Source organism: Acomys minous, assembly GCF_964271855.1.
Source record: "Acomys minous genome assembly, chromosome: 1".
Taxonomy (NCBI): Eukaryota; Metazoa; Chordata; class Mammalia; order Rodentia; family Muridae; genus Acomys; species Acomys minous.
The window spans coordinates 142,035,835-142,058,660 of record NC_140483.1 but is presented as its reverse complement, the minus strand read 5'-3'; the positions used below and the strand labels follow the sequence as shown (position 1 = coordinate 142,058,660).

At 50.1% G+C, this 22,826-nt stretch overlaps 1 protein-coding gene across 5 annotated transcripts in view; it reads left to right on the top strand.

Annotated features, from left to right (window-relative positions):
• The window catches only part of CORO2A (coronin 2A), a 55,027-nt gene that overhangs the window by 10,295 nt on the left and 21,906 nt on the right, over positions 1-22,826 (top strand). Inside the window, exons 1-3 of one of the 5 annotated variants that reach the window (XM_084784413.1) lie at positions 12,836-12,894; positions 14,813-15,095; positions 16,671-16,871. In XM_084784413.1, coding sequence (XP_084640539.1) covers positions 15,039-15,095; positions 16,671-16,871 — 258 coding nt within the window. In that variant the 5' untranslated portion in view covers positions 12,836-12,894; positions 14,813-15,038. Of the gene's footprint in view, positions 1-9,378; positions 9,567-12,835; positions 12,895-13,449; positions 13,586-13,911; positions 14,171-14,812; positions 15,096-16,670; positions 16,872-22,826 lie in introns of those variants that run through there. The other 4 variants (XM_084784412.1, XM_084784411.1, XM_084784410.1 and 1 more) reach the window with 4 other exon arrangements.

The window sequence follows — 22,826 nt, the reverse complement described above, 5'->3', positions numbered from 1 at the left end:
AAGCGCCTTGCAGTGGGGCTCTGCGCCCTTTGCTGGATTTTCCTTCAGGGTTGGCAGCTGCTGCTGACTGAGTCTACACTGTGGGAGTCAGGAGGATGGGAGGGAGCCATGGCTACTGTGGGGTACCCAAAATGGATGTGTAGGAGGCTTCCTAGAGGAAAGAGCCTTTCCCGGCCTACCCAATCAGAGTGCTAAGAGGGAAAGTCCTGCACAATGGAGAGGGAAAGGCTTGCTCAGCATGGATTGGGGACTGCAGGTGTGCACTCTAGTTGGGCTGTTCTGGCAGGGAGAGGTTTGTTTTGTTTTGTTTTGTTTTTATTGTTGTTGTTGTTGTTGTTATTTACTTTTGGGGTTGAGAATAAACTCAGTGCCACACCTAGGCTAAAGGACATGCAGTGCTGTGAGCTGCACCCTAGCCGCCAAGGAGGCCTCTGCTTGCTCATGAATAACACACCCAAAATGCATAACCACAAGAAGCTGGCTCTCTTTCAGGCTGCCAGCTCATCTCCCTAAAGCCCCTCCAGGCATCCTCCTAAGCCACAGCATGGCCGGTGGAGAGACTGTGGGGAGGTTTGGAGCGGGATGCTGCCCCCTGCGGAAGTCCATAGGAGGGTTCAGCCTGAGATGGCCAGGCACTGGGAAGTAGGACAGCCCGGAGGGTGCAGAGAGGAACTGAACTGTGCAGGAAGTTCGTGGGAACAGGAACAGATCTCAGGCCATTGCCTCATCAGGCCTAGGACCATAACTGCCCAGCCAGAACTCCATGAAAAGTCTAACAGGGTCTACTGGTACAGTTGGCATGGCTGAAGCTGACCACCTGGGTCCCGAAGCCAACCCTAGTTCTCAGACCACTGATGTCACCAACATCCTCCGACACCAGCCCAAGCTACCTCTGATGGGATCTGTTCACAGTCGAGGAATCTCAGGCTTGATAGTGACACAGAAATGAAGGGACCCTCCTGCAGTGCAGGGAGAAGACTGACAGGGGGTCAGTTGGTGGCCTGAGCCCCAAAGCAAAGCAAGGTCTGCCTTTTTGGGTCTCTGGAACTGGAAAGCAATGTTCCTCCCACACACCCGTGAGCTTCTGGCTCTTGTATTCATTTGTGAAGTATGAGAAGTAGCCTGAACCGTGTGTCCTGTCCCTGTAGCACGCACACCCTCTCTGATTTTGTCATCTACTCCTGGGGCTTTCAGAGTGAGGTGTACAGTATACGGTGCCTGTGAGCAAGCAAGGTATAACCTGCACCAACAGAGCAGAATTCAGGGGCAGTGTGGGCACCGTGCAAGAGCACTATGGGCCACACGAGGCCCTGGGTTCCACTCCCAGCACCAAAAAGGAAAGATCAAGGGTCACTTGCTATTGTCAGGTGTGTGGACACACTGTTCTCCATTGAGTACCTGTTGATCTGTAGATGATCCAGGAATCTCTGGGGAAAAGGGAAAACAGAAAAGGCTGAGTGGACTCCCTCCTCTTCAGTCTGCTTAGCAGAATATCTCAATTACTTAACCTGGTTAATTAATCTAGACTAACACAGTAGATTAAGAGAGTATATTAACTGCCCGTTATATAACTTCACTAACTCTTCCCCAAGGGACAAGGGTTTTTTTGTTTGTTTGATTATATTTTACTATTTACGTATTAGGTGTGTGTAAGTATGCGCGTGCCACAGCACATGTACGGAGGTCAGCGAATAACTCGCCGGAGTCAGTTCTCTGACTTCCACCAGTGGGTCCCAGGGATTGAACTCAGGAACTCAGGCTGTCATCAGGCTTGGTGGCACTCACCCATCTTGTCAGCACATCTGGAAGGAGAGTAGGTTCTATGAGAGCTGGCGTAATGACATATACCTATAATAACAACAGTCGGGAGCCTGAGGCAGGAGGATCACAAGTGTGAGGCTACTCTGAGTAAATCTCTCTCAATCTCCCTGTCCCTGTCCCCCCCTCCCTCCCTCCCTCCCTCCCTCCCTCCCTTCCCCTACCCCTATCCCTTAGCCCCCTCCCCTTTCTTTCCTCTCTCTGCCCCAGACAAATGAAACTAAAACAGGTTGATTGTCCACATGGGCTTTTAGCTTGGGGACAGTATTTTAAGGCCAGATTGACAGCCACTGTGAATAGCTGTGAATGTCACTCATGTATGTGTCATATCTTTGTCACATTTTATGGTGACTAGTGATGAGTTCTGGTATGTAATATAAAATACTGGATGCTGGGTGCTGGCAGCGGCACAGGCCTTTAGTCCCAGCACTTGGAGGCAGAAGCAGGCAAATCTCTGGATTCGAAGCCAGCCTGGTCTACACAGAGAAACCCTGTGTTGAAAAAAAACCCCAAAATAATAAATAAAATATAATAAAGTGCAGTCTCAGGGCTTCTACTCTTTGAAAGAGTAAATGATGAAGAAATTGGGGGGCTGGAGCTGGAGAGATGACGCAGCAGTTAAGAAAGAGCGCTGACTGCTGTTACAGAGGACCAGGGTTTGACTCCCAGCACTCATATGATGGCTCACAGCTGTCTGGAACTCCAGTTCCAGGGAACCTGACCTCTTCTTCTGACCTCCAAGAGCACTAGGCATGAACATGGTGCAGGCAGACACCTACATACATAAAAATAAATTTTTTGTTTTTAAAGTTTGGAAGTATAGTGGCACTGAAGTATAGGACCAACAACACACTTGAGGATCAGAACATCGAAGTCACCATTTAGTACATAGTGAGTTTGAGGCCAGCCTAGGATAGATGAGAACCTGTTTCACAAACACAAGCCATTTCTAGCCTCTTCTAAACTTGTGGTCTCCAAGGGGGGGCTTCACCCCCATAATCGAGATGGATCTCTGTTCCGCAGTTGCACACATGGACACGCACACACTGGCTACTCTGGGTGTATAGAGCCCTACCCAACATTGACTTGTCAGCTCTGGGAAGATGCTGGTTAAAGCAACGTGTTCAGGCTCACCCCATGGCTCTTGGGGCTGCTGGCCTTGCCAACAGGAAATATCCTTGGGTTTGTCTTCTCTTCTGTCCCCCAGAAGCCCCATGTTTCCAAGACAAGCCACTCTCAGTCGAGGCACCTCACCTTTCAAAGGCCTGAGGGCAAAGCTGAGTGAGGTAGCACACACTGGTTAGCCCCAATATGCGAAAGGCTGCAGCAGGAGTGTATGTTGGAGACCAGCATGGGCCACATAATAAGGCCCTTCGTTTAAAGGGAAAAGAAGATCTGACCCCCGGGAGGATTCTGATAATGTGAATGACCCCTGACCTCTCCACATAAGGCCTTTTCTCTTTTGCCAGCCATCCTTGGAATTTGCCCCTCCACAAACAAGTTCCCACTATTACTTAGCGTGGTAGAGATAAGAGGGAAAATATTTGGTGCTGTAACCAGGCACAGGCTGAAAGGGAACTTTGTTCACTGTCCTAGAAGACTCCCAGGCCTCATCCTGTTCCCACTTCTGCCCTGGCTGACTAAGAGCATGCAGTCAGTTTCCCCTCCTGAGGCTTGCAAGTGTGATCACTCTATGTTGTGGATGACCCGATGTACTGAAGGTCTTCAGCCCCTACCTAGGGGATCCAGCTTGACACACCATGGGAAGGCCACCAGAAACTGGAGAGGAAAGAAGAAACAGTCCCACAAGGAAATTTTCAGCCTGGATCCGAGCCATCTCAGTAGTCTGTGGTCAGGGACCTCTGATGTCTGTGACGCTGTTACCATGGAAGCTACAGATGGCTGGTAGGGATGCAGGGACTGATGGCAGCGGAAGAAGCCAGAAAATTACACTCCCAAAAGGAGTGAGTTCTCCATCACTGACAGGATGCAAGCTAAGACCCTCAGAGTTGATCAGGAAAGGTGTGGAAAGGGAGGCAGGGAGCCGGGCTGGGCCTGACTGAGCCGGGTCAACTCTAGGACTCAGTGTGCCTTAGTCTTGCTCCCTTCTGCAGTGGCAGGCCCGTCTAAGAGGAAGAGCTGCTGGGTCTGGCTGAGAATTAAATTCTGTTAAGAGTTAGAGATTCGAAGTCACCATGCTACAACAGACTGTCTCTGATTTCATCTAGTTGTCCAGACACATACCTGCACATACGTGCGCGCGAGCACACACATGCACACGTGCGCACACACACACACCACACCACAGCACACCACACCACACACACACACACACACACACACACACACACACACACGGTTCAAAGTAAAGCAGTGTGAACACTTTTGCTCTCCTCCAGCCTGACACTTTTACTGCAGACCACTTAGATGGGAGCCAGACTCGCAGCAAGGACTCAGTAAAAGTCACCATTCTTTACGTTTTTAGTGTCGGGCCTTGAATTCACTATATAGTTGAGGATGGCTTCAAACTTCTGAGCTCCCTGCTCTACTTCTCAAGTGGCTGAGATAACAGGTGTGCTACCGCCACACCTGGAACTCTGCAGTGCTGGTGCCCAATCCCAGGGCTTCATGTATTCTAGGCAAGCCCTCTACCAAACTGTGTCCCCTGCCTCTCTCTCCCGATTTAAAACAGTCACTCTGGAACTGGCCAGATGCCAAGGGCTTGATGGATATTAAAGCATCTTCCAAGGGAGATGAAGAAACCAAGGAAGAGGGCCGGAGAGATGGCTCAGAGATTAAGAGCACTGTCCGCTCTTCCAGAGGGCCTGAGTTCAGTTCCCAGCAACCACATGGTGGCTCACAACCATCTATACTGGGATCTGATGCCCTCTTCTTGTGTGCACATGGACATGTAGATAGAGCATCATATACATAAAATAAGTAAAAGAAAGAAAGAAAGAGGAAGGGAAGAAGGAAGGAAGGAAGGAAGGTAGGTGGGTAGGTCTCCAGGACCATGTGTAGTGAGACGAGGTTTGAGCCTGGCAGGTGAGCTCCCAACCGTGTCCCTAATGGTAATATACTGAGTCCTGGCAGGACGACCATGTTTGCTAAGTCAATTAAGCTCCTTTCCACCCATTCTCCCGTCAAGACTCCCTGCAGCCTCAGGAGGGCAAGCTGGATGCTGTTTGTTCCTTTTTATTAGATGGAGCACAGGAGCACATCCAAAGGGGAGGGTGGTCTGGTGGTGCTTGGGAAGAGCCGTCACCACCTGGAACTGGAGGTGGGGGAAGGTCCCTCCAGCATTTCCTGCAGCAGAGGAGACACCTCAGCAACCAGACTGCCTGTGCGAAGGGTCCCTGACCAAGAAGACCGAGTAGCCATGGAGACAAAGACAAGAGCAAGTCTCGGTGTGGAGTCACTTGTCCCAGCCCCCACCTCCAAGGGCACATGAGGAACTGGCCCTGAGGCCCAGGAACATCTGGAGGCTGGGAGCTTCACAGAGGATGGGAAAACGGATGCTATCCACTCCATCAAGGAAAACTGGGTGGGACCCACCTCTGCTCTCATTGGGTGATGGTGAAGAGGAAGACGGAGTGACCTGGAGGGACCTCTCAGATCCTAAGCAAGATGCAGAGCAGATGTCCTCTGAGTACAGTCCCCAGAGCAGCTGCTTCATGGCCATTGGAACTTAGAAATGTGGGTTCCCAAACCCTGAGCCAGAAACTGTAAGGTACAGGGTGTGATGCCCAAATGGCTACAGTCAGCTCTCCAGGAGGTTTGAATTTCAGACTCCAGCAAACACACACAAACCAGGTGCTGCCACACCCTTCCCCCACCTCCAACAGTCCATCCTGAGGCAGAAAGACCTCCTCCTGGGGACACTGGTATCTTTTTCCTGAACTCTTCACCCCCAGCTCCTGGCTGCTAGCAGTTGTAATCTGGCAGGAGACATTGTTTGGCCTCTGCTCTCTAAACCTGCAGGCCCAGCCTGTGCGGAGGATCTGGGCGGAGCTCCCGGAGGCTGCCAGCAGAAGGGGCTGCCAGCTGTTGCAGGCCTGCCTGGGGAATTAAGGCTGACCTGCAGCATGTATCTCCATGGTGACAAGCAGGTAGGGATACAAGCACCGTCCTTGTGAGGGCTGAGTGTTGAGATGCTCGTAACTGGGGTCTCTAGTCACGGGGTCATCATCCTGAGCACAGTCAAGGATACCCTCAGATTTCTGTGCTTTCCAGCAGCTGCCAGCAACCAGTCCACATGCAGCAAAACCTGCTGATTTCTTCTTAGACCAGCCTGGCTTGAGGAAAGAAAATTCCCTCTCAGCCCCCTAAAGGTGGGCCTGATCTCTGCAGCTCTGACCATGTGACAGCTCTGCTTACAAACCATGAGGACCACCCCTCCCCCTTTCTCTACAGGCCAAGCCCTGGGCTGACCTTCAGCACCCTGGCCAGCTGCAGCACTCCCTGCCCCACCCTCACTGAGTACATACCCAAACCTCTCGCTTCTCAGGCTCACCTACACACCACGAACCCTACAAGCATCTCACAGGCCATTCTGGGCCGGGCGGTGCAAGCCCTATCTCTCACCTGGGATCCTTCGCCTTTCTTCAGGACTCACTTCTGCCTGGAAACCTTCTCCCAGGGCTCCCAGGTCACTGTCTCCCACTTCAGATCGCAGCTTGGGGAGCCCTGGGTTTAACCCCAGGAAAATAATAACCAGATCTCAGCGCAGGCCATTCAGCCTTGCACACCAAACGTGAGCACGGTGGTTTCTAATGTCTCCAACACCCCAGTCAACTGGACACCCAGCAGTTTGACCGGTCTCCATTTTGTCCTTACCTCCGGCCCGTGGCTGCCAAGATGGTACCAGGTTCAGAGGGTAGTGACTGTGGGCACTGATCCCTGTAACAGGCAGTGATGGCTGACTTGGTGGGTTCTTGGGGGCGGGGGCTGTGGCTCAATCCCCCATTCTAGAACTGAAGCTACAGGACCTTGGCCCTTCTCTGTTCCCTGTGGGACCCTGAGCAAACATTTTCCCTGTGTAGACCCGTGGCCTTCTCTGCCCAGAGGTAGATCTGGAGGACATGTCAACTACTGGACAGGGTACAGAGGGTGGACCTCTGTACAGGGTACAGGGTACAGAGGTTTGAGCCTCCAGGAGGCATCTAGGAAATTCCTTGGTGGCCTTGTGCCTGGAAAGCCCCAGATATAGAACTTGAGGGCCAAAGAACCCACATGGAGTTTGCCTTGGGACCTCACTGGGGTAATGGACAGGAAAGTTTTCTGTTCTGGCTTTTTATACATACTGCACTGGGACCACTGACAGACAGTGCACTGTCCTCATGGACTTTGCGAGTCTCTGGCTGTGTCACATTCAGGCTTCAGGCTCTCTGTACATCATTCCCATTTGGTAGGGAAGTCAGAGGTATAACCATTGACTGGATGGATGGAAAAGCCAGAGGAATTGGATCCGCCCAGGGTCACAGAGCACATCAATGTCAGAATTAAGACTCTCCTACCCGCCTGGCACACACGCTGTCAGAGAGACGATGCCAGCCCCACTGCTCACAGGGCCCAGAAGAGTGACCTTTCCAGCCAGGTTTCAGCAACCCCTGCCTGTGGGTCATTTGGTCTGTGTGTGAGTAAAGCAGAGAAGGGAACCATTTGGCCTTGACAATCCTGTGGGTGGGAGGAGCCAGGACAGGGAGCATCCTCCATGAGCCTGACAAATACAATTTGCATGTGTCACCCTAGTCCTGCAGAGCATAAGGCAGGCATGTCAGTGGCAGTGCTTGAGATGGAACCCAGTGCTTCACACATGCTGGGCAAGCACTCACCTATATCCCCAGCCAGCCCTCTTTTTACTTTTTGTTTAGAGACAGGCGTTCACTAACTTACCCAAGCAGGCCTTGAACTCACTCACTCTGGAGTTGCCTTAGTTTAAAATATATATATAGTTAATCTCAGCACTCAGGAGGCAGAGGCAGGCAGATCGTTGTGAGTTTGAGGCCAGCCTGGTCTACAAAGTGAGTCTAGGACAGCCAAGGCTACACAGAGACCCTGTATCGAAAAACAAACAAACAAAAAAACGAACAAACAAATATATATCCCAGTGCTTTTAATCCCAGCACTCAGGAAGCAGAGGGAGGCAGATCTCTGTGAGTTTAAGGCCAGCCTGGTCTATAAAGCAAGTTCCAGGACAACCAGGGCTACCCACAGAAACCCTGTTTTGAAAAGGCAAAAAAAAAAAAAAAAAAAAAAAAAAAAAGATATTGCAATTAAATTACCATGTTTCTTCCTTCCCTTTCCACCCTCCAAACACTCATATACCCCTCCCAGCTCTCCTTCAAATTCGTGGCCTCTTTTTCATTAGTTGTTATTTTATGCATATGTTTTTATTATATACATACATATAATGTTACTTGTATGTATGTTTTCTGACCATTTGGCACTGGACAACCAATTGGTGTGATCCTCCCTGGGAAAGACCACCACTCGACTGTCAGCTTTTCACAGTTCTTTGTGTAGGGTTGAGGCCTCCTGGCCTTTCCCCCATCCAGTGTGTGTGTGTGTGTGTGTCTATGTGTGTGTGTGTGTCTGTGTCTGTGTGTGTGTGTGTCTGTGTGTGTGTGTGTGTGTGTGTCTGTGTGTGTGTCTGTGTGTGTGTGTGTGTCTGTGTGCCTCTGTGTGTGTCTGTGTGTCAGTGTGTGTTTCTGTGTGTGTGTCTGTGTGTCTGTGTGCCTCTGTGTGTGTCTATGTCTGTGTGTCTGTGTGTGTCTGTGTCTGTGTGTCTGTCTGTGTGCCTCTGTGTGTGCCTGTGTGCCTCTGTGTGTGTCTGTGTCAGTGTGTATATCTGTGTGTCTGTGTCTGTGTGTCTGTCTGTGTGTCTGTGTCTGTGTGTCTGTGTGTCTGTGTGTGTGTGTCTGTGTGTGTGTGTGTGTATGTGTGTCTGTGTATCTATGTGTGTGTGAATGTTTGTGTAATGTATGCAGCTGCCCACAGAGGCCTGATCTCTTGGAGCTGGAGTTACAAGCTGTTGTGAGCCAGCAGAGTGGGTCCTGGGAATCAAACTCAGATCCACTGGAAGACAACACCCATTCTTAACCCCTGAACCATCTCTCCAGCCTCACGTGTTGAATGTTTGATCCTTCTGGCTAGTAGCTGAGACTATAGGACTATCCCACCAGGGTTTGTTTAGAATAGCCTATAAGAGGCTCGTGCGAAGCTGGACATCATGGTGCTTCCCACTGGGAAGGCAGAGGCAGGAAGATCTCTGTGAGTTCAAGGCCAGCCTATCTGTATAGTGAGTTTCAGGACAACCAGGGCTACATATTTTGAAACTCTGTCTTAAAAAAAAAAGAAAAAAAAGTATAGGGAGGGCGGGAGATATACTAAGCGCAGGCCAAGCAACAGAGTGCAAGTCTTAAACCTGGTACCTCTCTCCTGGCTCTTGCCACCCCACCCTCAGTATGAAGATGAGTACTTCATACAATGGGGTGATGAGGAGTGGGGGTGTTATGATGAAACCTGGAGCAAGAATAGGTAGGGCAAGAGGCAGGGCCATCCTCAGAGCCCAGAGAGTGGCAGCCACAGACCTGACCCTTATGGCCTCACTTCAGACCCTAAAAGGAGAAGCAGTATGCGCCAAGATGGGATATCCAAAAGGCATGGTGCTCTGGAGGACTGGGCAGGCAGCACAGAAAGCCGGGGAGCATGGCACCCACCACCCACGCCCAACAGAAGCGTTTGAGGTATAAAGAGGACCCATGGTGAGGTTTAAGGGAATGCACTGGTGAGAGAAACTGAGCCCTCCCCACAACTAGGCTCGCAGAGAAGCCCGTGGTCATCTCTGGGTGTGCCCTGCCAGCTAACCCCAGCTCTGGACAGTTGGGCGGGGGAGGAGAAGGCTCTCCTCAGAGTCTAATCTCATCAGGAAGTCTAATCTCATCAGGCCTCAATCTGTGTTTCCTATGAGCCTGTGGGAGGCATCTGTGCCGGACCAGAAGGTCGGAGGGGGAAGGGAGGCAGCAGGCGGACCTGAGAACTGGGCTGCTCGATGTGCATTTGCTGGCTGCAGGGTGCCTGTGCCTGCACTAGGATGTTTGATGCCATTGGAGGGACCCCAGAATCTGCCCTGGGCTGTGCTGATGGACAAGCCGGAAGGCTTCCCCAGCCCTGCACCTCCCCCAAAGCCCTCAGCATACAGATGGAAGCTAATAAAGCCTCCATCTTTGACCTCTTCCACACTTATGTGTGTCTCTGTGTCCATCCTCTTGGAGGACGCTGGCAGGTAGACCCTCAAGCTGCTCATGCATAGGGACCACCTTCCAACCTGGAAGATTCTACTCAGATGACACAGGACTCGTGCCTTTCCTGTACTAAGTCAGATCTAACTGGCCCGTAGCCCAAATGCTTCAGTCTCACCAGCTAAGGTTTGTTAGCTGAGCACTGGGAGAGTGTCCGTCACTCTGAGGCTCTGTGAGTTATCTGTGGGATCCTGCCCTAGGGAAGCGTTAGTTCTGTTTCTGAGCAGTTCAGCTTCTTGTTCCAGCTCAGCCACTAACTAGCTGTATGATGTTGGAGGAGTTTCTTTTGCCACCTCCCCCCACCCCCGCAGTGGATCTCATTATGCAGAGCATTCCCAACACATGGCACACACACACATGTGAGTGGTTGCTAGTTACTACAGGGTGTTGTCACGTCTGGTATTACTGATGGGGAAATCGCTATGTAACGTGCTGGCAGGTGACAGAGCAGTGTCCTTCGACAGCACAGTGGTGGCTACTATCCCATGATCACTGTTCAGAGTTGCTCATGGCTAGGGCTGTGGCCCTAGAAGGCTGTGGCCTCCGTGAGTGCTGAGTCCAATGTTAGGTTTTCTTTCATGTCTGAGTGTTCACTTTAGTGTAGAAATTATATGGTTCTAGATCAGTGGTTCTCAACCTTCCCAATGTTGTGACTCTTCAACACAGTTCCTTGTGTGGTGGTGACCCCCCTCCCCACACACAACATAAAATTACTCTTGTTGTAATGGAGTACTCTTGTACTCATAATGGAAATATCTGTGTTTTCCGATGGTCTTGGGTGAGCCCTGTGAAAGGGTCTCTTGATTCCCAAAAAAGGGTCACGACCCACAGGTTGAGAACCACTGATCTAGAGCTTTCTGTTGGGAAGGGCTGTTAAAATCAGGATGAAAACCTTGTAGTCCTTTCCCCATCTCCTACCAGGTTCCTTGGTTCTAATTTTTAGGGATGCTGAGAATTGAGCCTGGAGCCTTTACCTATTAGCTATTAGCTGGCCTCCAACAAAGGATATAAGCTGAGGCTGACCTTGAACTCCTGATCCTCCTGAGTACTGGAAGTATAGTCTTGTTGCACACGCCGGGTTTTATGTGGTGTTGAGGATGGGACCTGGAGCTTTGTGCATCCCACGCAAGCCATATCCCCAGTCCCCTGGCGTTTCAGAGTCAGCCCCAGCTGCTGTACCATTTCGTCTGTGACTATTAAGCATGTATCTCTAAGAGACAGACTGACAGCTGCAGTGCTTTTTCTCTAATTTATTGGGTTCCTTATACTGCTACCTCCCTTCTCCACCCTTATCCCTTCCAACACCCCAACACCAGGTAGGAGGTTAGTGGGGAGAAGGAGCGTAGGTCTCTTTACTAGTTCCTGCTGATTAGGGTAGTCAGGTTCTTTGGGGGTAAGTCCAACCTCAGCCCTCAGGATATCCAGCAGGCCAGTAACAACAAGTGCAGCAGCAAGGAGAGCAGCAGCCACCTTCTTCCTTTGAGCGCCCCCTTTTCCTCTCAGTGCTCTGGCATTTTTATACCCTCTCAGAGTCCTAAGAATTAAACTACCTGCAGCTGACAAGGATCACACCCCTCTCCGAGGCCTCACGAAGCAATCATAGTTAACAGCCCCATATCCCACACTTGGAAGTAAAACAAAAACATATTTACATAACATAGTTGAGTTTTTAAAGATACCAAACCTTCCACTACAGACAGCAACAGTGTTGCCATCACCCTCAAAGACAGCTAGTGACACCCTCAGAGATCATCCTAGTTCCTCAGACTGGCTTTCTGTGGCTGAGCATGGGGGATCAGGATGCTGGCTTTCTGTGATCTTTATGTTGTCATCATGAAGTCTCTGGTCTGGACAAGTCCTGTTGGCCTTGTCACCTCTTGAAGAAACCCGACAGTTTTTCAAATTTTGTTTTGTCCTGTTGAGCCAGGGTCTCACTTTGGGTAACCCAGGCTAGTCTCAACTCAAAGCAATCCCCCTGCCTTAGCCTCCGGAGTGCTGGAATTACAGGGGTTTGCCACCAAGCCAGGTGGACTTTCTGACCTCTTTTTTGTGGATTTGAGGGATTCTGTTTGTTCTGTTTGTCAGTCCATTTCCAAATACACACGCCAGATAATTCCCATCCTTCAGGCTGCCTTTACTCAACGGATAGTGAGCGTCCTTGATACATGAAAGTTTTAATTTTTCATTAAGTCATTAAGTCCAGTTTGTCTTATTTTTCTCCTGTTGACTGCTTTTGGTCACCACCAAATCTGGTATCTTGGGTTTGGTCTTTTATTTATTTATTTTTTCCTAAGTGTTTTATAGTTTAAGCCCTTCGTTTCAGCTCTTTGAGTCATTTTGAGTTGTTAGAACTACAAAATTCAACACATGGGATTTCCTGTATTTAGAGCTTGCCAATTGCTTCCTGGTGAACACTTCTCACCCAGGTTGGTGTGCAGAGTAACACTGACTCTGTTGGCACTGGGCTACATGTTTTGGCAAGGCCTCTTTGTTAGGAGCAAGACACATTATGGCTGCCTTTCTACCTCCTATGCTGCTGAGACTGACCTGTGCTTTCAGGGCTCCGTTAGACCTTTAACCCTCAGACTTGACTACAGAGCGTGAGCCCACGGAGGAGACGAATCAAAATACAGCAGGTTCTGCCCTGCACCCTGGGGTGCCAGATTCTGTCAGGGTGGGGCAGGGCGGGGCCCAAGAATGTACAGTTTTGGCAAGCTCCCTGGTGATGTCACTCTTTGGAGACTCCACCATGAGCGGCTGTGTCGCCGTCCTTGTAAGTTTTTCTGACCCTTTTACTTAACACACACAGGGACCTCCTGCGGACCAGCGTGTATGATGGATTTGGTTTTTGTTATTTTTTACTTTTTTGGAGGGAAATCGATTCTGTAGCCCCAGCAGGTCTTGAACTTGTGTCCCTGTTGCCTCAGCCTTTCAAGTGCTCGGAGATTACGGGTTTGAACCTCTATGTCCAGTCAGCAGTGGGATTCAGTCAACCTCAAAGTTCTGAGTTGCCAGCCACCGCCGAACCTATTGTCAGCCCTTGGGTTCACCATCACTTTTCCTTTCACACTTGACACTTCCAGAAAAGGAGTGACCTCAGAGAACAGTGACCCAGATATTCATTCCTTGAACTGAAGCCTTGGGCACTAAGTAAGCCCCGAGCCAGCCAGCCCTGGGTAGACAGTGGTGATTGAATGAAGTCATAGTCACCTCTCTTTACAAACCTTCTGGAACTTTCTGCTCTAGAATCTTCTAGTCTCTGGTTTAGGATGCTGGGCTCTCTCATTTCTATAGCTCTCTTTCACAGGCAAGTGTCAAAGTCAGGGCTCCCCGGAACTTAACCATCCCCTGTGGTAGAGTGACCAATTTGTCCCGGTCTACCTGGGGCATTCTTGGGTTTGGGTGGGATTTTGCTAGTTTGGTCTTTTTTTTCACTTCCAGTCCTAGGGTCTTGCACATGATAGGTAAGTGTCCTGCCACTAAGCTGTATCCTCAGATTACCTTTTGTCATTTGGTTTGTTTCCTGGGATGAAAATCTCATTATGTAGTCCAGGCTAGGCTCAAAATTGTGGTGATCATACCTAAACTGCCCCAGTGTTGGGGTCCAAATGTCAAGCCACCACACCGGGCTCCTTTTTCATGTTTTTATTTTGAAACAGACGCGTACTCCGTCTCCCAGGCTGGTATTGAACCTGAAGTCCTCCTACTTTGGCTCCTGAGTTACATCACAAAAGCCATTGTCCAGGGAGCCGACCACGGTCCCTGGCAGACTGGTACAGTTGGTCACTCTCCTGAGGAACTACCAGGCCTCCTTTACTTTGAAAAGGGGGGAGGGGGAAAACTGAAGTCCTAGTCTCTGTGACACTGGAGGTCCTTGCTGGCCTGGAGAAGGCAGAATGAAAAGATGCCTCATGCCAAGAAATTGTGGTTTCAGTCAGGGCTTGGCCTCAGATTGAGAGACTCTGTGTTGAGAAATCTTACCAGAAGGAGCCAGGACCTGTAGTTTCTTCCTTCTTCCCTGTGAGAAGACACCCTGAGAAAAGGACAGAGTAAGCAGAAGCATCTGTACATAGCCTTGACCTGAGAAGGCCTCATGAGGCTCTCCAATTGGCTATGCGGGCTAGCTGCCCCATGTCTTCTGGTATGGGTTGGGCCCTCACTAGGAATTCTGGGTGCACTGAAAAGAGACTTAGCAACATGGCTTAGCAGGTAAACTAACTTACCCTGCAAGCCTGATGGCCTGAGTTCAGTGCCTGGAGTCCAGGTAAAAAGCCAAATGCCACAGCTCACACCTGTTATGCCAGCCCATCTGCAGTGAGATGGGAGACAAAGACAGGAGAATCAACTGGGAGCATGCAGAGGGCCACTGTGGCATGGTGGTAGAACCAATACCTACCTCAGCAAGGTAGAAAGAGAGAACCATCTACCAAAAGTTGTTCTCTGACCTCCCTGAGGAGGTTTCTCATCAGGGTTGAGGCCAAGGTGTACCCTGTAGTGTCAAGCCAAGGAGTTTAGTCTCTGTCTAGGGTGCATCTCTAATCAGGTTTTGTTGTGTCAATTCGTGGTCTTTGAAGAATCTCACTTTCAAGTGGTTTGGTTTGGTTTGGTTTGGTTTGGTTTGGTTTGGTTTGGTTTGGTCAGCCAGTGTTGCTGGGTAGCCCAGGCTAACTTTGAATTTGCTGTGTTCTCAGGCTGGCCTTTGTAGCTGGAGCTGACTTTAAACTCTTGGTTCCCAAGCTGGGATTATTGGCAGATGTCACCACACCTACCTTGCCCTTCTAATCTCCCTCTACTAAACTGCCTATGGTAGAAGGTGGTGGCTCAGACCCTCCCACAAAGCGCTTACAGGAAGGGCCTCTGTGCCCACGAGGTCAAATTTTTTTGAGGAAGAAACAAAAGAGAAACTTGAGATAGCAGATGTGGAAAGGCACTAGCCGACTCCGGCCCAGCCCACCTGTCCTCAGACCGAATCAGGTAATGTCCTTCTCGGCCACCCACAGTGGCACCCGGGAACACTTCACTGGATGATCTGTGTCCAATGTGGGTTCCAGTACAGCTTACCTGCAGTGCTGGGTGAAGAAGGGGACCCTAGCGAGCGGGCAGGAAAATCTGTGCCTTACCCCCCTCATCCCCCACCAGCAACATCACCCACACACAAACACACATGCGTCACGGGAAGAGGGTCGGCCTTGGACTCCCATTTTGGCTGCTTATACTGATACAATTTCAGACACGTGGCTTCCCCGGCATCTCCATTTACCATCGTCAGATGGTGCTTCCCACCTCTGGAGGGTCCTTCGAGATGAGACAGTCCCCGGCCATTCCACAGCCAGACTTCGGCAAATAACCCCCGGGGGTGTGAATCCGGGAGCCAACTGAAGCCTTTTCGGGGTGGTGATTGCCAGCCCACAGCCTACTCCCATGGCATCATGCCACTGGGGCACACACAGGCCGGCAGCAGAGTGGAAGCTGTCCCAGTGCCACTCCCGAGAGGGCTGCTGTGGAGGGATGGCATGTAGGGCCTGCAGCTCAGACAAGCGCCTGCTAGCAACTATTGCCCCTGAGTTTCTGAGTCATTGCAGCCACACAAGCAGGCACAGTCCCTGAGCAGAAGCTCCCAAACGCCCCTGGGACGGTGCCAGCGCCCCCAAGAGCTCTCTGATGGATGCAGAGCTGCATGCATGTGGTCGTACGATATGGACACTCCCAAGCTGTGCACAGAGGGCATGACCTTACTAGATGCCATTCTCCCCTACTTCTGTGACCTCTCCCCCATTTCAAAGGTCTGGACAAACCTTGATGATGGAAATAAGGCCTGGGGTGGAGCAGACGGGTATTCACAGTCACAGTCACATTGCTGACACTGGGTGGTTTCCGAAACGTCCCCTTTCCAGAGCAGGGAAACAACTCAATGAGGGACAGACTGGTGTTAGCCCATTTTATAGACAAGAAAATGGAGATTCCGAGGGTTAAGTCATTTGCCTCTCCTAGGGAAACCAAGTTGGAACTGGAGGCCAGGCTGGCTGGCCGGCCACAGAGAACACACTGGTTCTCACTTGGTTGGCAGGAGAGCTTGTCTGGTGACAAGAGTTGGGGCTGGGGTAGGGGGATGTAGCAAATATTCTGTGGTCCCTCTGTTTTGGGGGGGGGATTCATGCTTGTGGAAAACTGAAAGGCCTTAGTGTACCCGCAAACAGATTGATAGCAACGACCCACAGCCCCCTCTATAACCACGGTGATAGCCTCTTCACCTGGCTGCCCCTCATAGGGGACACTGCCTTTGTAGAACTGGCCACTACACCAGACTTGGTGAAACAGCCTGTAATCTTAGCACTCAGGAAGTTAAGGCAAAAACAATCATGAGTTCAAGGCCATCCTGGGCTACATAGTGAGTTCCAGGCCAGCCTGATCTACATACTGAGACCTTGCCTCAAAAAGAATCCGCAGTGAGTCCCGACCCCTGCCCAAGCTGTGCCTGTTAAGTCGTCTCAGGTGTGTAACATGACAAGACACTGAGCCTCACACTGTTGGTCCCTCTGTCCCTGGCAGATGTCATGGCACCCCCAGTATCGCAGCTCCAAGTTCCGACATGTCTACGGCAAGCCCGCCAGCAAAGAGAACTGCTACGACTCGGTGCCCATCACACGAAGCGTCCATGACAACCACTTCTGTGCCGTGAACCCCCACTTCATCGCGGTGGTCACTGAATGCGCTGGCGGGGGGGCCTTCCTCGTCATCCCCTTGCACCAGGTAAGGACTCTAGTGATCACAGGACCCAGACTCATGTCTAGAGGCCTGCGGGACAGACGGGAAAGGTGGGGCGCCCAGGTCTCCAGTCCAGATAGAACTGAAAGCCCAGCCTGCCTTCCTGGTTGTGTGAGCTTATGTCAGCCAATTCTTTGAGTCTTGGTTTCCTTCTTGGGAAAAGCCTCCATCCATACAGAACAGTGCTCAGTCCAAATTTTTCTCTTTTGAGTGAAATATAATCGTTAGCATATTACTGTGCTCACGTGAAATTAGGGAGATTGTGGACGCCACCTCCCTTTGCTGAGTGGTGGGGGTGTTTCCACAGAAACAGCTGTTGGAGGGGTAACAGTAGGCAGAAGGGCCAGCACTTATCCTTAGAGCCAGCAGTGATTGCGTGCTTGGACCATGAACTATAGCTGTATTCGGTGTTTGGTCTCACAGTGACATCTTCATATAGATCACCCTAAAGGGGATCTGTCTGGGATACGAGTGCTGGGCCTGCCTTCAGCAGAACGCCTAAGAAGCCCACAGACTTAGACCACACTGGGAAGTCACAAAGGCTGGCTGACATGCAAGAAGCAGACTAGGCCAGCGAAGTAAGGATCGAAGTGAAAATGTGCTTTGTTGTTATTGTTGCTTATTTACTGTGCAGTCAAAACCCTAAGTGCGATGAGCTCAGAGATAGCGTTCTTCATCACCGTGCAGCAGGTGCAGAAACCAGAAGCAGCAGACGAGCTACATGAGGCCCTCTGTCCCTACTCATGTGGGAAGCTTGCTTGCTTGTGACAGGGTCTCCTGTATGTAACCCAGCTTTTGAACTCTCAGTGTAGCCAAGGGTGGCCTTGACCTCATCTTCCTAAGTTCACCTCCTGAATGTGATTACAGGTGTGTGCCACAGTTCCAAATAATTTATAAGCCAAAGGGAGGATCAAAATGAAAATTTGCTTATTTTGTTATTGTTGTTTATTTATTGTGCATATGTTCCTCCCTTCCCCCCCCCTCGTGAAGTCAAAGGGCAGCTTCCAGGAGTCAGTTCTCAACCCCCCAGCCTTTTGAGATGGGGTCTCCATTATTGTTTTTACCAGTGTGCAGCTTACTCCAGGCTGGCTGGCCCTGCAGCTTCTGACGATTCTCTGTCTCCCTCTCTGATCTCCTAAGTGGCTACAGATGAGCAGCTGGGATGCAGGTGCTGGGGTTACAGATGAGCAGTTAGGATGCAGGTGCTGGGGTTACAGATGAGCAGCTGGGATGCAGGTGCTGGAGTTACAGATGAGCAGCCGGGATGCAGGTGCTGGGGTTACAGATGAGCAGTTAGGATGCAGGTGCTGGGGTTACAGATGAGCAGTTAGGATGCAGGTGCTGGGGTTACAGATGAGCAGCTGGGATGCAGGTGCTGGGGTTACAGATGAGCAGCCGGGATGCAGGTGCTGGGGTTACAGATGAGCAGCCGGGATGCAGATGCTGGGGTTACAGATGAGCAGCTGGGATGCAGGTGCTGGGGTTACAGATGAGCAGCCGGGATGCAGGTGCTGGGGTTACAGATGAGCAGCCGGGATGCAGGTGCTGGGGTTACAGATGAGCAGCTGGGATGCAGATGCTGGGGTTACAGATGAGCAGCCGGGATGCAGGTGCTGGGGTTACAGATGAGCAGCTGGGATGCAGGTGCTGGGGTTACAGATGAGCAGCTGGGATGCAGGTGCTGGGGTTACAGATGAGCAGCTGGGATGCAGGTGCAGGGGTTACAAATGAGCAGCTGGGATGCAGGTGCTGGGGTTACAGATGAGCAGCTGGGATGCAGGTGCTGGGGTTACAGATGAGCAGCTGGGATGCAGATGCTGGGGTTACAGATGAGCAGCCGGGATGCAGATGCTGGGGTTACAGATGAGCAGCTGGGATGCAGGTGCTGGAGTTACAGATGAGCAGCTGGGATGCAGGTGCTGGGGTTACAGATGAGCAGCTGGGATGCAGGTGCTGGGGTTACAGATGAGCAGCTGGGATGCAGGTGCAGGGGTTACAAATGAGCATCACCATTTCTAGCTGTTTTGTTTTGTTTTGTTTTGGGTGGGGTTTTTTTGTTTTGTTTTGTTAGACAAGATCTCATGAGATTATAGCCAAGGTAGCCTTGGCCCTCTTGGTACTTGCTATATAGACCAGGCTGGCCTCAATCACAGAGATATACCTGCCTGTCTTTTTCGAGTGCTGGAATTAAAGGTGTAGGCCATCATACCCAGCACAAGTAGCTTTTTAAGTGGCTTCTGGGAATTGAACTCAGATTGTCAGCCTTGCACAGCCTGAAGCATCTGGTCCCTTTGTCACCCTGCCTGCATTAGGTTGTTATAGTTTCCCACTGGCTTTAATCACAGGACATGGTAGCACCAAGAGACGCCCTAAAGGATCTTCTGACCAGCTGGACCACAGCCTGCAAGCTCTTCTAGTAAACTCCCTTTTCATATGTATTAATTCATTCTATCAGTTTTGTTCCTCTAGAAAACTCTGGCTAATACATATAGGCAGTGCTTTTACCCTCTGAGCCTTCTCCTTGGCCCCAATTTCTTTCTTTCTTTCTTTCTTTCTTTCTTTCTTTCTTTCTTTCTTTTGTTTGGGGTTTTGGGGGTTTTTTGTTTGTTTTGGTTTTTTGAAACACGGTTTCTCTGTGTATCCTTGGCTGTCCTAGACTTATTTTGTAGACCAGGCTGGCATCGAACTCACAGTGATCCACCTACCTCTGCCTCTCGAGTTTCTTTCTTTTTCTTAATAGTGCTAAGTAAAACCCAGCACAGGCTAGGTAAGTGCTCAACCACTGAGCTATATCTCCCGCCTCTATGAAATGTAAACTTAACACACTTGGAACTGGGTGACCAACAGATATATCTGAAAACGCCTGGCATTCGGGGGGAACAGTCCAGCCAGAGAGGCACGACCCTGATGCTTACAGTAGAGAAGGAGAAAGCTGAAGTGAGTGAGGAAACACTGAGCCTAATAACTTAGGGGACAAACAAATGGAGCGAGCCCAAAGAGAGCTGGGTGGATGGGGTGATAACAGGGCAGAAGTCAGGCTGGAGAGATGGCTCCACGGCTGAGAGCACATGCTGCAGTTCCAGAGGGCTCGAGTCCGATGCTCAGCCTCCGCTTCTGGTAACTCACAATGCCTAGAACCAGCCTCCACCGGTAGCAGCTCCGCCTGCACACATGAGCGTGCACACACATGCACACACACACGTACAACACTTGCTCTCGGGCACAGGTGCATGTGCAAGTTTTTAAATCAAGAAAATATAATTCAAAGATGCATAAGGAAAAATTTTTAAATAATTCATCTTAGTGGCATTGGTGTTTTGCCTGCATGTATGTCTGTGAGAGGGTGTCAGGTCCTCTGGAACTGGAGTTACAGACAGTTGTGAGCTGCCACGTGGGTGCCGGGAATTGAACTCAGGACCTCTGGAAAATCAACCAGTGCTCTTAACCTCTGAGCCATCTCTCCAGCCCCTAGGAAATATTTTTAGAATGAAAAGAAAAACCTGAAAGGTAAACCGAGTGGCCACTGGAAAGACTGACTGACTAACTGAGAGATGATCCAAAGGGACCAAAGGCAGTGCATCCCTGCAGCAGAGCTGTGAACCTGAAAGCCAGTAGCACCCTGACGTGAGCAAGTGGAGACCCCAAATCTGAACGCATGCCTGAAATGGGCAGACCCCTGCCAGTACTGACTCGAGTAGGAATCAAAAACCGAACATCCTGTGACCATTAGCAAAGTGAGGGAGAAAACAATTCCCTAGCTGGGCCCTGGTGGCACACACCTTTAATCCCGGCACTCGGGAGGCAGAGGCAGACGGATCTCTGTGAGTTTGAGGCTAGCCTGTTCTACAGTATGAGTTCCAGGACATCCAGGATTAAACAGAGAAACACTGTCTTGGACAAAAAACAAACAAACAAAAACTTCCCTAAAAGAAATAATAGAGAGCCAGGCGGTGGTGACGCACTCCTTTAATCCCAGCACTCGGGAGGCAGAGGCAGGCAGATCGCTGTGAGTTCGAAGCCAACCTGGTCTACAAAGTGAGTCCAGGACAGCCAAGGCTACACAGGGAAACTCTGTCTCAAAAAAACAAAAAAAAAAAAAAAAGAAAGAAAGAAATAATAGAGGTAGTAAATTATGAAATGGAAAAAGTATATTTACTTAAAATATATATATACATATGCACCACACATATATATACCTACATATATACATGTGTGTACACACGTGCTTGTGTCTGTGCACATGGAAGCCAGAGGCGCCCAGTCCTTTAGCAGCCAAGTTGTTGCAGTCATTAGCTGCCTGATGTGTGGGTGCTGCAAACCAAGCTCCTGGGTGCTCTACAAGAGTAGGCTCCACTCTCAACCACTTCACCCCATTTTGAGACATGGTCTTACTCGGAAGTCACACTGCCCTACCTCCAGAGTGCTGGGATTACCGGTGGAAGCCACCGTGACCAGCTGAAGGCACTTGCCTCATAAAGAACTCCATTCTGTTGGTACACAAGGCCCTGAGCTCCCTTCTCTTCATGGGTCATAAACCCTTCCTGGTTGTACACACCCCAGCATCAAGAAGCGAGGTCACCAGGATTGGAAGTAAGATCATCCTTAGCTACATAAGGAAATTGGGGCCAGCCTGTGGTACCTGAGGCCTTTTCAGACAAACAAACAAACAAACAAACAAACAAACAAAAAGCACAAGATGCACTTCCTGAAGCCAGGCACCAGCCACCTTGGTTCTGACTGTAATCCTAGCACCTGGGAGGCCCCAGCAGAAGGATTACCACAAGCTTGAGGCCAGCCTAGGCTACATGAGACCCTGTCTCAAAACAAAAAACAACTCAAACAAAAACAGAAGAAAGAGCAAGCAAGTGAGCGAGTGTGGGAGCATTGTTCATATTATTACCAAGCTAGAAAAAAATATCAGGACATAAGTTACTGTCCACAGTATTTAACATATACAACACATACCTGTATACAGCACAGTCTCATCCAGAGATTACAAAGTACAGGCTCTATTATTCCATCCTCCTGAAATTAAAACCAGGTGTACTAGGGCTGGAGAGATGGCTCAGTGGTTAAGAGCACTCACTGTTCTTCCAAAGGACCTGAGTTCAATTCCCAGCACCCTCATGACAGCTCACTACTGTCCAATGCTGTCTTCTGGTGTACAGATGTAAATGCAGACAACGTACCCATATACTTAAAATACATATGTAAATCTTAAAAGAAAATAGATTGTCAGCCAGGTGGTAGTGGCGCACGCCTTTAATCCCAGCATTTGGGAGGTACAGGCAGGCGTATCGCTGTGAGTTCGAGGCCAGCCTGGTCTACAAAGTGAGTCCAGGATAGTCCAGCTTGGTCTACAGAGTGAGTTCCAGGACAGCCAGGGCTACACAGAGAAACCCTGTCTCAAAAAAGAAAGAAAGAAGAAAGAAAAATAAATAAATAAATAAAATCAGTTAATTGTACTGTAAGAACTGAATAATTAAGTGGTACATTTTCAAATAAAAGGAAATTAGAGGATACCATGAAAACCAAGACCTCGTTGGAGCAGGGCAAGGCTGTGAAGTCAGAGGACTCAAAGCTTCCTGCTCTCTAGTGATGGCTCCTGTCATGATCTGAGGGGCTCCTTGTGTCCTGCTGAACTGTTGATTTATTGCCTGAGCATTCCTGAGGCTGAACATTTCAGTTCCATGCACTTTGGGGCATGTTTGTTGCATCTCATGTATATAATACACATAAGAACAATATCAGGTTAGATACCTTTATAAAGCTTTCAGGCTGGAGAGATGGCTCTGCGGTTGGGAGCATGGCTACTCTTCCAGAGAACCCGGGTTCAATTCCCAGCACTCATGTGGGAGCTCACAACTGTCTATACTCCAGTCCATGATCCACTGGCCCTGTTATGCCTGGTCCTTAGGAAAAGTGGCACATCACAGGGTA